The sequence below is a fragment of the Sciurus carolinensis genome, chromosome 16 (genome assembly GCF_902686445.1).
Source record: "Sciurus carolinensis chromosome 16, mSciCar1.2, whole genome shotgun sequence".
In the NCBI taxonomy this organism is placed as follows: Eukaryota; Metazoa; Chordata; class Mammalia; order Rodentia; family Sciuridae; genus Sciurus; species Sciurus carolinensis.
This window is the reverse complement of record NC_062228.1, coordinates 36,358,387-36,372,014: the sequence shown is the minus strand read 5'-3', so window position 1 is coordinate 36,372,014 and position 13,628 is coordinate 36,358,387. Positions and strand designations below refer to the sequence as shown.

Here is a 13,628-nt window from a genome sequence, read left to right as displayed (position 1 = left end):
TAATAGGAGAGTCTTGATATATGACTCTTGCAAACCAAAAACCATTTGTCTCTCCATTTATCAGCTTCCTCTTTCAGTAGAGTTTAATTTCTCTTCATTCTGTTATTGCATGTTCATTATTAGGTTTACTCATAAACATTTGTGACTTTTGATTCCATTGGAATTTTTTGCAACAAATGTCTAATAGATGGTTTCTAGTATATAACAAAGCTATTGCTTTTATATATAAATGTGAATCTGTCCACTTTACTGAACTCATGTTAGAATTAATAAGTTTTTAATTGAATCATTTGGATTTTCTAGGTAACCAAAAAAATTTATGCTTTAACTGTAATAACAGTACAGGGGTGGGAGGCAATAATATTTCAGTTGCCACAGAAATTTCTCTTAAGGGGAGATGATATTGAACCCAGAAAATAGTTTGAAAGGCCTTTTGAGCTGGATGTATCAGCAGAAGTCCAGAAAATAGGACTAGACTAGTCTTGAGAAAAGCAAAGATATATTTTGTTCTGAGAGAAGGGAATAGAGAAGGAAGATGATGTGAGTCTGGGGCACCACATAAGGTGAAGGAGGCCACAAACATGACTTAGTAAGGAGTGACTGTGAGGCATTTTTACCATAGGAGTGCCTAATGTTTTATTTGAAGCTGATAAGATTTTATTTCTGAGATGTAAATCCTTTCTGGATCTTCTCCCCAAATCCATCGGGGTTTTAAGGAAATCAAGGCAGGATCCAAGTTTCACATTTGAGTTGTGACCCATAAAAGAGATGGCACACACAGTAGTGAGACAACCAACAGAGAGGAAGCTGAGCGGTTTAGTCAGCTTTGGGTCGCTGTGACCAAAATAACTGACAAGAATAACTTAGAGGAGGGAAAGTTTATTTGGGGCTCACTGTTTCAGAGGTCTCAGTCCATACACAGCCAAGTCCATTTGAAGGATTTGGAAAATGACAACCCCCCAAAACTGTCTGACCTGGAGGAAGAGGGAAGAGAAAAGCAATCATTAATCCTCTCCCAGTAAATCCTTTCCCAGTAACAATGGGCTCTACGGGGGAAAAAAAGGCAATTTCATCCTTTCCTGGGTTCCAACCTCAGCATCTCCACCAAAAGCAAGCATTCATCCTTTCCCAACTACAATGGGTCCTGAAGGGAGGAGGCAGATACTGAAGTGTTATACTCTGGACTTTTACCCCTTCTCATTGACGATGAGTTCTGGAAGGAGAAAAGCAAATAGTGAAGCTCTGGGTAACAAGAGGTCCCAGAGGAAGAAGATAAACAATGAACACCGAGTTCTGAGTTTTTCCCAGTGACAGTGAGTTTTGGAATTTTTACAACTTTTTCCCTGACTTCCCAAACTGACACATTCTGCCTCAGTCTCCAATGATTAATTCATACCTATAACACTCAAACTCTTTCTGTAACCTGTGGTCATTTTTCTACCCAGAAAATGAGCCTCACCAGTGCTTGATTGACTCTGCTCCAGAATAAAGGAGAGCTTGTTGAGGTCTGCTTCCATCCCGGTTATTTGTGTTTTCAAAATGGTGCTGAAATCATGTTGGTTATTTTTGCTTATACCAATGCTCTGGGTCCAAGATGAAGCAGGGCATCATGGTGGAAAGACAGGTTAAAGGAAAGCAGCTTACCTCCCTGTACCCAGGAAGCAGAGAGAGGGAGTGGGGAAGGGACAGCAGAAAAGACTGACCGTTCTAGGGTACACCCACAGTGGGGTCACTGTGGTCACCTCCTCCAGTCACACTCCACCTGCTGACAGTTATCACCCAGTTAGTCCATTCAAAGTAGGAAGAACCAATTAGGTTACAGTTCTTACCCAATCACTTTACCTCCAAATATCCCTGCATTAACACAGGATCTTTAGGGGGCACACCTTCTATCCAAACCATAACAATAAGTTCCACCACATATAATTGATCTGTGAATTTTTAATGAATCTTGGGGAAGTCTTAGACTCTCCCAGGTATGCAAAGTTCAAGTAATCTTATCTCCAACTCATGAGACCTAGAGACCCCACTGACACATTAGCTCTATATAATAAGGCTACAGTTTACTGTGTACTTAAGCAACGTGTCATGCAATGTGTACCTCTTGCCAAATAATCTTTACAAAAAAAGCAGGCAGATATTATTATCACCATGTGATGGCTGTTCAAATGAGACTCAGAGGTCCTGAACTTTGCTCAGGGACATTCAAGTTAGTGGTAGATCCAGGATTCACACTCAAGTTTGTCTGGTTGCTAAAGCAATGATTTTACCCCACTCTCAAGAAAGAGGACACAGCAGTAGAAACTGGTTTAAGGATTGATGTGGTGCTGTGGGAACCCAAGGAGGGGAGAAGTCAGCTCTGCCCCAGGGTTAAGAGGCTTCCTCTGTTCTGAGCACGGTAACTCCTGGCAGGGGAGTGAAGTCAGCCCTTTCCCACAGCAAAGGAAGAAACCCAGACACCAATTAACAACGATAGCAATGGTAATGATAATCTTTACTTCCATTTAAAAAATACATCCAAAGATTCCTTTTTTTTTTTTTTTTTTTTTTTTTAGCAGATTTGGTGTCTCAGTTATGTCTCCTTTGGGCAAATTTAAAATATCTGTGTTCCTGAGAACACCCAGCAGGGGGAGGCTGCTGAGAGGTGCTGAGTAGGAGAACAGAATGGACCAAGGATTTAAGTATCCTGCCAATAGTTCCCCAAGTGGATAATAATAATAATCATTACAGCTCTCGTGAACTGAACGCTTAACTGTGTGTTGTGTAATGTGCTATATACTTTCTACATATTCATTGAATCCTTGCCACACGCATATGATGTAGAAGCTAATTTTTTTTTTTTTTTAAATGGGATATATGTAGGTTCTTACCCAGGCTGGTCTCAAACTCCTGGGTTCAAGAAATCCTCAGTGGGGCTGGGGATGTGGCTCAGCATGCATGAGACCCTGGGCTCAATCCTTAGCACCACATAAAAATAAAATAAAGGTTTTACGTCCACCTACGACTAAAAAATATATTTAAAAAAAAAGAAGAAAGAAAGAAAGAAATCCTCAGCCTGCTGCATAGATAGGACTACTGGCCCATGCTTCTTACTGCACCCAGCTTAGAACTGTTATTATCCCCTCTTACACTGGAAGAAATGGAGGACCAAAGAAGTTAAGCCTTGGACAATGTCCCCTTTCCTCACAAGGTAAGTGGTGGAACAATGTAGTAATCTGTTCTGATTGTCAATAACAAAACACCACAGACTGAGTGGCTTAAACAACAGAAATTTATTTTCTCACAGTTCAGGAAGCTAAAAGTCCAAGATCAAGGTGCCTTCCGGGTTAGTTTCTCTTTCTGGCTTGTAAATGTCCTGCCTTTATCTCTGTGTCCTTACATGGCCTTTTCTCTATGTGCACCTGGAAGGGGCAGTGAAATCTGGTCCCTCTCTTCTTATAAGGACACCAGGACTAGCCAATAAGGCCTTCACTCTTGACCTCGTTCAACCTTGGCTACTGCTTTAACAAACCCAATTCCAAATAGTCAGATTGGGGGGTTAGGGCTTCAACATAAGAATAGCAAAAAAGGATTTGATTCTTAAGCCTGGTCCCCTAACCACTCAACAGCTAATGGGGAGGGGGATGTGTATACCTGCCAGACTTTGTTTCCCTGTTTCTGTACACAGTGACAACAGTGACAGTATAATTTGTGTCCCCTACCTAACCTGCCATCATCTTGCCTGATGACCGATCCTCAGCTGGAAGGCCTGCCTAGAGAGGACCCTCAGTCCCTCTCACATGGGCCTACCAGCTCTAGCAAGTGTCATTTCACCAGCTCCATAGGAGAGTGAGCAGTGATTGCTGCTAATTAGCAGCAATTAGCTGTGGCACCAAAGGAAAGGGGGGAGGGTCTTTATGGCTAAATGAAGAGGCAATTAGTGGACAAGAAAAGAGATAAGTGCTGGCCTGATTCTTCCTTCCTCAATCATCGCAGTTGTTTTCAGTCCTTGAAAGCGTCATTGTCCCCATAAGAGTTAGTTATCTCCTGACAGGCCATGTCTCTTAGCATCAGTTGGGAGCTGGAGAAGAGCTCTGTTCTTTCAGGCAGAAGATCTTGGTTCCAGCTCTGCTTTTCCTGGACTCCCTGTATATCCCTGGGTGAGTCTTACCATTCTGCCCATTTTCTTATACATAAAACGAGTTCAACTAGATTATTGTTTCTCAAATGCAGGTGGCAAGTCAGTTGAGGATGATGAAATAAATGTAGGGGCCAAGACCAACATCAAACTAGCATAGGATACAACTGAAAATATCAGTATCTGAAAACAAAGGGCAAGTAGTGTTTTAGTTAAACTTTTTTACAGAAGGGTATACATGAATGTATGCTGGGGCATGTGTGTGACTGAGTGTCTACACCCTGGGTTACAATGCAAAAAGTACTTCCTGCTGTGAGTCGTGGTCCAAAAAGTTGGAGACTCACTGTAGTAAATGTTCCCCAAGGGTTCGTTCCTGCCCTGTGGTTCAAGAATTTGCTTCCATGAAGTTGAGTTGTTTTTCCCATCACTGGAGCAAACTGGTGTGCAAGAGGAAAATAATGGGACAAATACAGCAGCTGTAATTCTGAGTTATTTAGTCACATTCTCTCCTCACAGTCCACTTCACCCCCCACCCCCACTCCCCCAAGTCACAGGGAAGATTCAGTTCCAACTCCGGAGGCAAAAGTGTTAAGATGCAGCCTTTCACCCAACGTCCCACACCAGGGTCCATAACTCCTCTGGGGAAAGGCAGCTTCCCCACCCCCACCCCATCAAGCCGTCCAAAGGGCTCTGACAGTCCCTTGCTGAGCCAGTTCTCACACGAAATGATTCTCTATGCTAGAAAAGCAAAAGGGGGGCAGCTAAGAGAAAGGGAACTCTGGAAAACCCAGAAGTCACTCTATCCACTGTGAAAATTTTTCAAGTGGCTGGTTCAATTGTAAATTGCAACTACTTTTCTGGAGGGCAACCTGGTAACACAGCTTGCTCTTTGTCCCAGCAATTCTGCTTCCATTAATTTCTCCTGAGGAAATTATGGAGCAAAACTACACAAGCAAAACCAAACGAAACGTAGAAACAGCTTCTAGTGGTCCATGAACAGATTAGTCAAATACTCTCATCCATGCAAGGACAAAAAAGAAAAAAAAAAAAAAAACTTTAGATAACGGTGCTGACCTCTATCCCATATACATGTAGGAAAATGTTCAGATTTATTATTTCTGGGAGAGAAAAATCAGATTGTACATTAGGACAGCCAAACCCCATTCTTGTTTTCAAAAATCTTTTCTTTTTTCTTTTTTTTAAACGGTCTGCCTAGTTCTTTGGAAGAAGGGAGAGTTAGAAAATAATAAGGGTCCAAACCATGGAAAGACTTAAAGTGGGCATTTCTGAGGAGCTAATGAAGAAATTTTATTTCAACTTTATGCCCTCCTATATGGTTTGATTTCTTTTGTACAGTGCAAGCATTACTTTTATGATCGAAACAAAACAAAACTATTTGAGAAAATAATAACAACTGTGCTCCAGAGACTCTAGGACTGCCGGGTGGATAAGTGGAGAGTAGAGCCCTCTTCCCGCCTTTGCTTCCAGAAGCGCGCTCAGGGTGAGGGTACAGCCTGAGGGTCCCGGGCCCGGCGCTTGCTTCTGCCCCTGGCCCTCGCCCCTCTACGACCGCTCCCCAGCCGCTCCCCACCTCCTGCGGGGCTCAGACTCCAGCCCAGGCTGCGGGCTCCTCTAGCCCCGCCCCGGCTGCAGCGTCCTGCGCCTCCTTCCAGTTGCACTTGGCTGTCCTGACACGATTTCCTCGCTCCCCTCGGGTCCCGCAGCCGCTCCTGCCGCCAGCTCCTCTTGCCTGCCCCGCGGTGGCCCCTGGACCCTTCGCCACCGCATGGAGCCCAATGTATCTGGCAACGCCTGCACCCCGGGACTAGGACCAGGACCGGGGCTGGGCGGGGGGCTTCGCCCTGGGCCGTATGCCAGTCACTTCTCTGCTCCAGTGACCGCGCTGCTGGCCGCGCTTATGGCGCTCCTGGCTCTGGCCACAGTACTGGGCAACGCGCTCGTGGTGGTGGCCTTCGCGGTGGACCGCAGCCTGCGCTCACGCGGCAACTTCTTCTTCCTCAACTTGGCGGTCGCGGACTTGCTGGTGGGTGAGTGCGGTCCCCGGGGCTGGAGGTGGGGGTCGTCTGAGAAGTCCTGCAGGAGGTAGGAGATATCGCAGCATTCAGATATCTCCCCCGGGAAGTGGGGTACTGTGGGGCACGAAGACTGGGGCCAGAACGGGTCGCCGGGCCGTGTTCCCAGGTCCGCTCACCGCCCCGATTCCCCTGCAGGCGGCTTCTGCATCCCGCTGTACATCCCCTACATCCTGACTGGCGAGTGGAAGTTTGGGAAGGGGCTGTGTAAATTGTGGTTGGTGACCGATTATCTGGTGTGCACCGCCTCGGTCTTCAACATCGTCCTCATCAGCTACGACAGGTTCATCTCTGTCACCAGGGCGGTAAGAAAGGGGGAGGCTTGACATAGACCTGGGCGAGGTGAGGGTTGGGTGGGGTCCAGGCGGAGACTGGGTGGTTGGAGTTGCTGGAATGGTGGTGGAGGGAAACCTCCTGCATGTCATTTCCGTATGTTTTCAGGACCCCACATTACCCAAAAGGAAAAAGAAAAAGATGCCAAGACAAGATCACAAATATCATGATCTGTTTTAAATACTTAGATTTGACAAAGAAGTTGCGATGCAGGCCCACAGTGGTAGAGCCTCTGTAGTTCCAACTGCTTGTAAGACTGAGGCTGGGGCCCCGCCAGTGGAGCCCAGGAGATCAAGGCCAGCTTGGGCAACACAGCAAGACCCAGGCTAAAACGAAAAACAACAACAACAAAAATATAACTGTGCCTTTCTCAAGATTTATTTTTTAAAATTACATGATATAACATAGATATGGTCATGAATGTTGTCAGAGAATGCAATGAAAATCTTAAGTCCGGTTATAGCACATTTATTTTTTCTCCTAGTCAGTATTCTCTTTCTGTACATGGGCTCACTCTGAGTTCACTCAGGCCCCTGCTCAGCTATCTGCTCCTCCTTGGTTACCCTCTTCAAATAGCAGTGCAACACTCTCTTCCTTCTTCCCTACTATATTCAGGCTTATCCCCACCTGATTTTATATTAGGTCTGTCTCACAAGACTAAGTTCCCAAAAGGGGCAGAGCTGTTTCTTGGTCACATGTCCCCAGTGCCTGAAACAATGCTAGACATATTTTCTATATGATTCTGATTAAGTAATCTCAACTTAAGATCAAAAGTCCAAGTTCAAGGCCCATAAGAAAAGGGATGCCAAAGAAGCTTCTTGCCCTCCCCAGTTAATAGTTAAGAACTATCTCCCCCAGAACAGTGCTAGGTGGAGAGGGTCTACTTGCTTCCAAGTATAGGGCTACCTCAGTGTTTTCAGGGCCAACAGCAACAGAAAGGGTTCACATGAGCAATCACAAGTGTAAATTCACTCATCACAGTGGTGAATTTTTAGGCCGACTCAGGAGTCAGGAGATTTGGGTTCTGGTTTTTAGCCACTTCCATGATGTGTTACCTTGAGCACATCCTCATACCTCTATGAGTCTGTTTCCCCATCAGAAAAGTGAGGGGTTAAAAGCCTTTTGACTCTAACCTCTATGATGGCTAATTCATATGGTCCTCTTCTCCCTGGAAGATAAGTAAAAACTAAAGTTTACCCCCATGTTGTAGATGGAATGATAAGGCTCAAATAAATTAATCAGCAGGGGCAGAGGTGAGTATTAAATGAGGCAGGATAGAAGTGAAAAGGGGAACTTTCCGTTGAATTTTTAAAAATCTTTTATCTTTTGTGCAAGTAATCCATGCTCACTATAGAAAAATTAGAACACAGCAGCAAGCTCTGGGCTTCTCAATACCAACAATCATCATGGTTTGAGAAATGCCCCCCTCTCTGCTCTCATCCCTTTCTCTGCCAGCCCCCTACCTCCAAGTCCACACTGTGGCACCCACACGATTTGTTTCATTTATTGCTGCAGTTCTCAAGCTCTTTTGGATCGAATTGGCTTGGAAGAGGGTTCAGGTATTGGCATTTTTTAAAATGGCTTTGAGTGATTATAAGGTGCTAGAGAATAGAAACCACTGGCTTTCATCATTGCTCCAGTCCAGCTCTTCCTTATCTCACTGTATTTGGGTAAATAATTTACTAAGTATAAATATTGCCCAAAGTGACATTTTCTAACTTTGCAGGAGCCCACAGAACACATCACTTGGGTTCACTCCCTTGAGATCCTCCCTTGGTTTTCCTTTGCTCTCAGTGCAAGGCTTTGTGTATATTACAAGTATAGGAAGTGAAATTGCCTGACAGTATTAAGTGTTCTGCACCAACCCATGTAGAAAGCCAAGTGTTTTGCTCCAGTGACACACTTCTGAAGCATCTGCAGTATGGCAGCCCAGTTGGGGAAAAACTTCCATTCCCCCACATCTTCAAAGCACCTTTCATTTCCCCAGTTATCTCTTACCTTCTCATAACATTTTCTGCAAACCAAAGATCAAGAAAAATTTATTTCATGCTCCTGCCCTTATAAGTGTTTTTTCCTCCCAATGATAGTGCTAATTAATGTTTAGGAACTTATTTTAAGGTGGACACTATTCTAAGAACTAACTTTATGGCAGTTATATCCAAGAATTTGACATGTATTTGGTCATGGCAATCCTATAGTCTAGGGAAAATACTATCCCATTTTACATTTGAAGAAACGGAGGCACACAGAGGTTAAATAAGTTGCCTAGGACAAACAACTAGCCAAGTGATAGCATTTGAATCCAAGTTGATTGACTCCAGACTCTGCTCTTGGCCATTGAGACAGAGCCAACTACATGAACTGTAGTGGGTACTAAATAGGTCATGAGTAAAAATATTGAATGAGCCAGGTCACACCTGTAATCACAGCGACTCCAAAGGCTGAGGCAGGATGGCAGCTTTGATGTCAGTCTCAGCCACTTAGCAAGATCCTGTCTCAAAATAAAAAATAAAAGGGGTTCAAGTCACAGAAACACACACACACACACACACACACACACACACACACACACAGATCACAAAGTTATGGGATTGTTTAAAAGTTGAAAAAGGAAGTGTAACAGCACAGTTGCAGTGCACTGTGAATTAATCAGTTATTTCACATATAAATGTTCTAGAGGGTGCTAAAGATACATGTTTTCACATGTGAGAGAATAATACTAATATTCAAAGAGACAGAACCTGACCATCTCCTGAAGTGGCATAGTAAATCTGGAAAGAATTGGCCAATACAGAAATAAAACCTCCTTATCCCCCAGATACTGGTCATGTTGACAACTAATCTTCAGCCTCGCTCATGGTATCTTGCTGTACCAGCCTGAGTGAGTGAAGCTGCCTCAGCCTCCCCATCACTGGCCTCTGTTGTTTCCCTATAGGTGACGTACAGGGCTCAGAAGGGCATGACAAGGAATGCTATCTTCAAGATGGCACTGGTGTGGGTGGCAGCATTCCTTCTCTATGGGCCTGCCATCATCAGCTGGGAATATGTGGCCAAAAGAAGCATCCTGCCCCGGGGGGAGTGCTATGCTGAGTTCTTCTACAACTGGTACTTCCTGATGACAGCCTCCATCATTGAATTCTTCACACCCTTTATCAGTGTCACTTACTTCAACTTGAGCATCTATATCAACATTCAGAAGCGCAACTCTCTGAGGAATGACTATACTGCCTCCAACCAAGATGGCTTGGAGATGAACTTCTGGGGGAGAAAAAAGAAGCACATCATATTTTTTGTTAAACCTACTGAAAGGAGAAGCAAGAAGAGGAAAGACCAGGGCTTCTCCACCAAGCAAAAGGATCTTTCCTTGGATGTGCCTGGGACTCAAGATCTACCACCTCTGCAGGTAGACCTCAGAACCAAAGCAGCTCGGCGACGGCAGAGCCACTACAGGCCCAGTGAAAGCATCTGCAATGCTGAAAGGCAGTCAGATCTTGCCAGCACCGTGGCCAATCGCCTGCGGCTCTCCCGGGATAAGCGAGTGGCCAAGTCACTGGCCATCATTGTGTGTGTATTTGGCCTGTGCTGGGCTCCCTACACTTTGCTCATGATCATCCGAGCAGCCTGTCATGGAACGTGCATCCAGCACTCCCTCTATGAGACATCCTTCTGGCTCCTCTGGCTGAATTCAGCTATCAACCCTATTCTGTACCCACTCTGCCACATGAGTTTCAGAAAAGCGTTCATCAAATTGCTGTGCCCTGGAAAGGCCAAGATCCACCCTCATATGTACATGTGACAGAAATGCCTCTTGTGCCGGATTACCTAAGTCCTACACTCCACGAAGAAAAGGCAACCACACTTTCCTAAGCCACTGCCACTCACTCCACCTTAGTCTTTGCCACGAGGAAACATGGAACCCATATAAGAAACAATTTCCTCCAAGTATAATATTTTTAAAACATTGATTATGGAACTGTCATCTAGGGCTTTGGGGGAGATTTGTTTTGTTTTGCAGTGCTGGGTCTCTAACCCAGGGCCTTGTGCATGCTAGGTAGGGCATTGTTGATTCAAAAATTTGTTCCCTGAATCAGCAGCATGGGGATTACCTGAGAGTTTATTAGCACTCTCTGGCTGCACCCCAGACCTGCTGAATCTCAGAATCTGCGTTTTAACAAGTTCCTTGAGTGATCTGTATGTTTAATAAAGTTTGAGAAGCATTGATCCAGGGGATGTGTAAAGGGATAAAAATGGTTGAAAAAAAAATGATTTTGTAATACCTCCTGTGGAGTCATCCTACTTAAGGCTTAAAATTGCTGAGGCTTAAGTTTATGTTAATTTTATCAAATTTTCACACACTATTCTATCAATATATTTTACCTGTTGATAAGGCTATCCAGTTTAAACATGCAGCTTTTGTTCATAGTAGTATATGAGAGTATTCCATCACCTTTATGCATATAAAGACAAGACTTGAAAAATGGTAAAATCTGGTTTTACAAAATATACCAAATTTTGTATCTTACATTTATACAGACATACCAGACAAATGTAAATGCAAGAGATTAACTAGGAATATGACTCAGTGGTGGAGTGCTTGCCTAGCATGCACAAAGCCCTGGGTTTGATTCCCAGTACCACCACCAAAAAAAATTTAAATTAAAAAAAAAGTTCTCAAATACTAGAGATTATATCTAATGGCGATGAAACCTCCAAAGGGTTTACTAGTTCGCTTGTTTTGATATTGGGAACCACTGATTCTTTGCTACTGACATATATCCCCAGTCCTTTTAATTTTTCCTCAAACTTGTGATCCTCCTGCCTCAGCCTCCTGAGTCTCTAGGATTACAGGCATGAGCCACCACACCCAGCTTCACAGGTTCTTTGTAGATGCACTTGGTTCTTACTGATGAGAGAAAATGGATTTAAGTCATAACATAATACTTAGTCATAGGAAGACATTTCTGGCCTAAAGCTAATAAAACACTGCAATGAGTGGTAAAACAGTCTCTCCAGAGATTTGGGAAGCATTGGTTCAGTTTTGTTGGTACACTGCAGGGTGACATAAAGAAATGAACAGCAATATGAGAGCTATCCCACCTCACTTTCAAATGATTTGTTTTAAATTAATACAAGCCAGGAAGCTTTTCTTTAATCAAACCTGGGTAACTGAAGTGTGCAGCAAATGTGTAGATAGTGGCAATTGAAACATGGTCTGCCTTCCATTCCCCGGGCACCTCCATAGGGCCAACCCTAGAAAGCAGGAAGACTTCCTTCTCCAGAGATTTCTCCATCCAGCACCTTTCATGGACAATATGTAGCCTGGAATTCCCATCAATAAAGAAAATTTTGTTGAAAAATCCTTTCAAATCTATTCTGCTTGGAATTATTACCTTAGATTCTCAGAGATAGCAAATGGGATGGAAAAACCCCTCTGAAATCTAGTTAAATCCCCTCCCACTGCCTATGATGGTTAACATATTCATTATGGTCTGTCACATTTCTCAGTGGCTCTGAGAGTTGCACATGAACTGTTCTACAACTGCTCATCATTCTTCAAAGTATCCTCCCATGCCCGATCAAGTCAAATGCCTCCTTCCCTCCTCTTTTAGTTGTTTGGATAAGCTTACAGCCTATGCGAGGTCATTAATGGCCAGAGTTGTTTTACAGTTCACTCACCTGATGGCCACCAATCTTAGGGTTTGGGGAACAATCAGAAGCATGAATTTCTACGTAAAGCAGCAATTGCTAATCCCAGCAGCTGAGGCAGGAAGATCCCAAGTTCAAAACCAGTCTCAGCAATTTAGCAAGACCCTGTCTTTCAATAAAATATAGAAAAGGGCTGGGATGTGGCTCAGTGGTTAAGCGCCCCTGGATTCCATTTCCAGTACCAAAACCAAATAAACAATTTTGTAGACTGTAATCATTGGTTTGCTGACTGGAAACAAAAAGTAGGTAAGGAAAGTAGTCACAACAGGCATTGCTCATCCATTCATACCACCTTCCTAGATGTGAACTCTTATAACTATCTCTTCATCTTGGGATTTAATGCCATTCAACACCAGTTCCTCCCTGTTCAGTGCTTTTATCCATCTGTGAAGGATTTCCCCCCACATCCATTAAGGACAGGCAATTTTATGTAAGATGCATAAATATTAGAAAAGGAAGAAAGAGGTAGCAGACATAAACAGCTGAGCGTGGTGATGCACACACACCTTTAACCCCAGCTACCCAGGAGGCTGAGATGGGAGGATTGCAAGTTTGAAGTCAGCCTGGGCAACTTAGAAAGTTCCTGTCTCCCAAAAAAAAAAAAAAAAAAAGGCACATATGGGCTGCTATAGCTCATGGAGTGCTGAAGCACTTGCCTAGCATGTGCAGTCTCTGGGTTTAACCCCCAGTGCCAAAAACAAAAATAAAAAAATAAAAACGCAAACTTCTTATACCCATCAAAGTGCTGTAAAAGTTTTTAAATGTCTAGTCAGTTTTTCAGTATTTATCTCATTGCACACAGGCCACTTCTATGTACTACTCTTTTAAGTGCCTGGCTCTAGCTGTTTTGTGTACAGGACTGCAAGTCAGGCATTAGCTTCATAAGAGGCAATGGGACTTGAAGGTCCTTGGGAATCCATACAACACTCTCCAGGACTTCCCCAAACCCCAGCCCCCAAAAGTCCCTCAGTGCTATTCTGGGTATACAATCTTATATTCTAGAACTATGAATCTGTCCTCACACCAGACTAAAATTATTCAATGTGTAGACCATTTCATGTTCACCTTTAAATTCAGTGGCTAACTATATCTGGCATATGGTAGGTATTTTTGTTCAATAAAGAAACATAACAATTAAGAATATTAGCAATGTTTTGGCTTTTCTTAATCTGGTCTCTTTACTTCAACCCAGAAAATGAGACTTTACACCCTATAATGACATTTTTTAACTTTAACCCATCTTTTCCAACGAACTCAAACTTAAGTACTGAATCATGTCTGTTTTACCTTTCCAGATACATTCCACAGTACATACAAATGGACACAACTACCTCTAATCCATAATCCAGTATCAATTTAGAGTATGCAGTGTATTTAAC

General features: G+C 43.5%; 1 protein-coding gene across 1 annotated transcript; it reads left to right on the top strand.

Moving 5' to 3' along the window:
* The first annotated feature begins 5,883 nt into the window (after positions 1–5,883).
* On the top strand, positions 5,884–11,966 carry LOC124967116 (histamine H3 receptor-like). The gene is made up of 3 exons (XM_047529147.1): positions 5,884–6,165; positions 6,349–6,515; positions 9,479–11,966. Exons 1-3 carry the CDS (start codon positions 5,904–5,906, stop codon positions 10,337–10,339), a joined length of 1,290 nt encoding a protein of 429 aa, XP_047385103.1. The 5' UTR covers positions 5,884–5,903; the 3' UTR covers positions 10,340–11,966.
* Positions 11,967–13,628: the final 1,662 nt, after the last annotated feature.

Excerpts from the sequence above, each read along its gene's own strand:
- LOC124967116 (XM_047529147.1), top strand. The coding sequence starts at position 5,904 with ATGGAGCCCAATGTATCTGGCAACGCCTGCACCCCGGGACTAGGACCA. Across the intron at positions 6,166-6,348 it reads GGTCGCGGACTTGCTGGTGG|GCGGCTTCTGCATCCCGCTG; the intron begins GTGAGTGCGGTC and ends ATTCCCCTGCAG. Across the intron at positions 6,516-9,478 it reads TCATCTCTGTCACCAGGGCG|GTGACGTACAGGGCTCAGAA; the intron begins GTAAGAAAGGGG and ends GTTTCCCTATAG.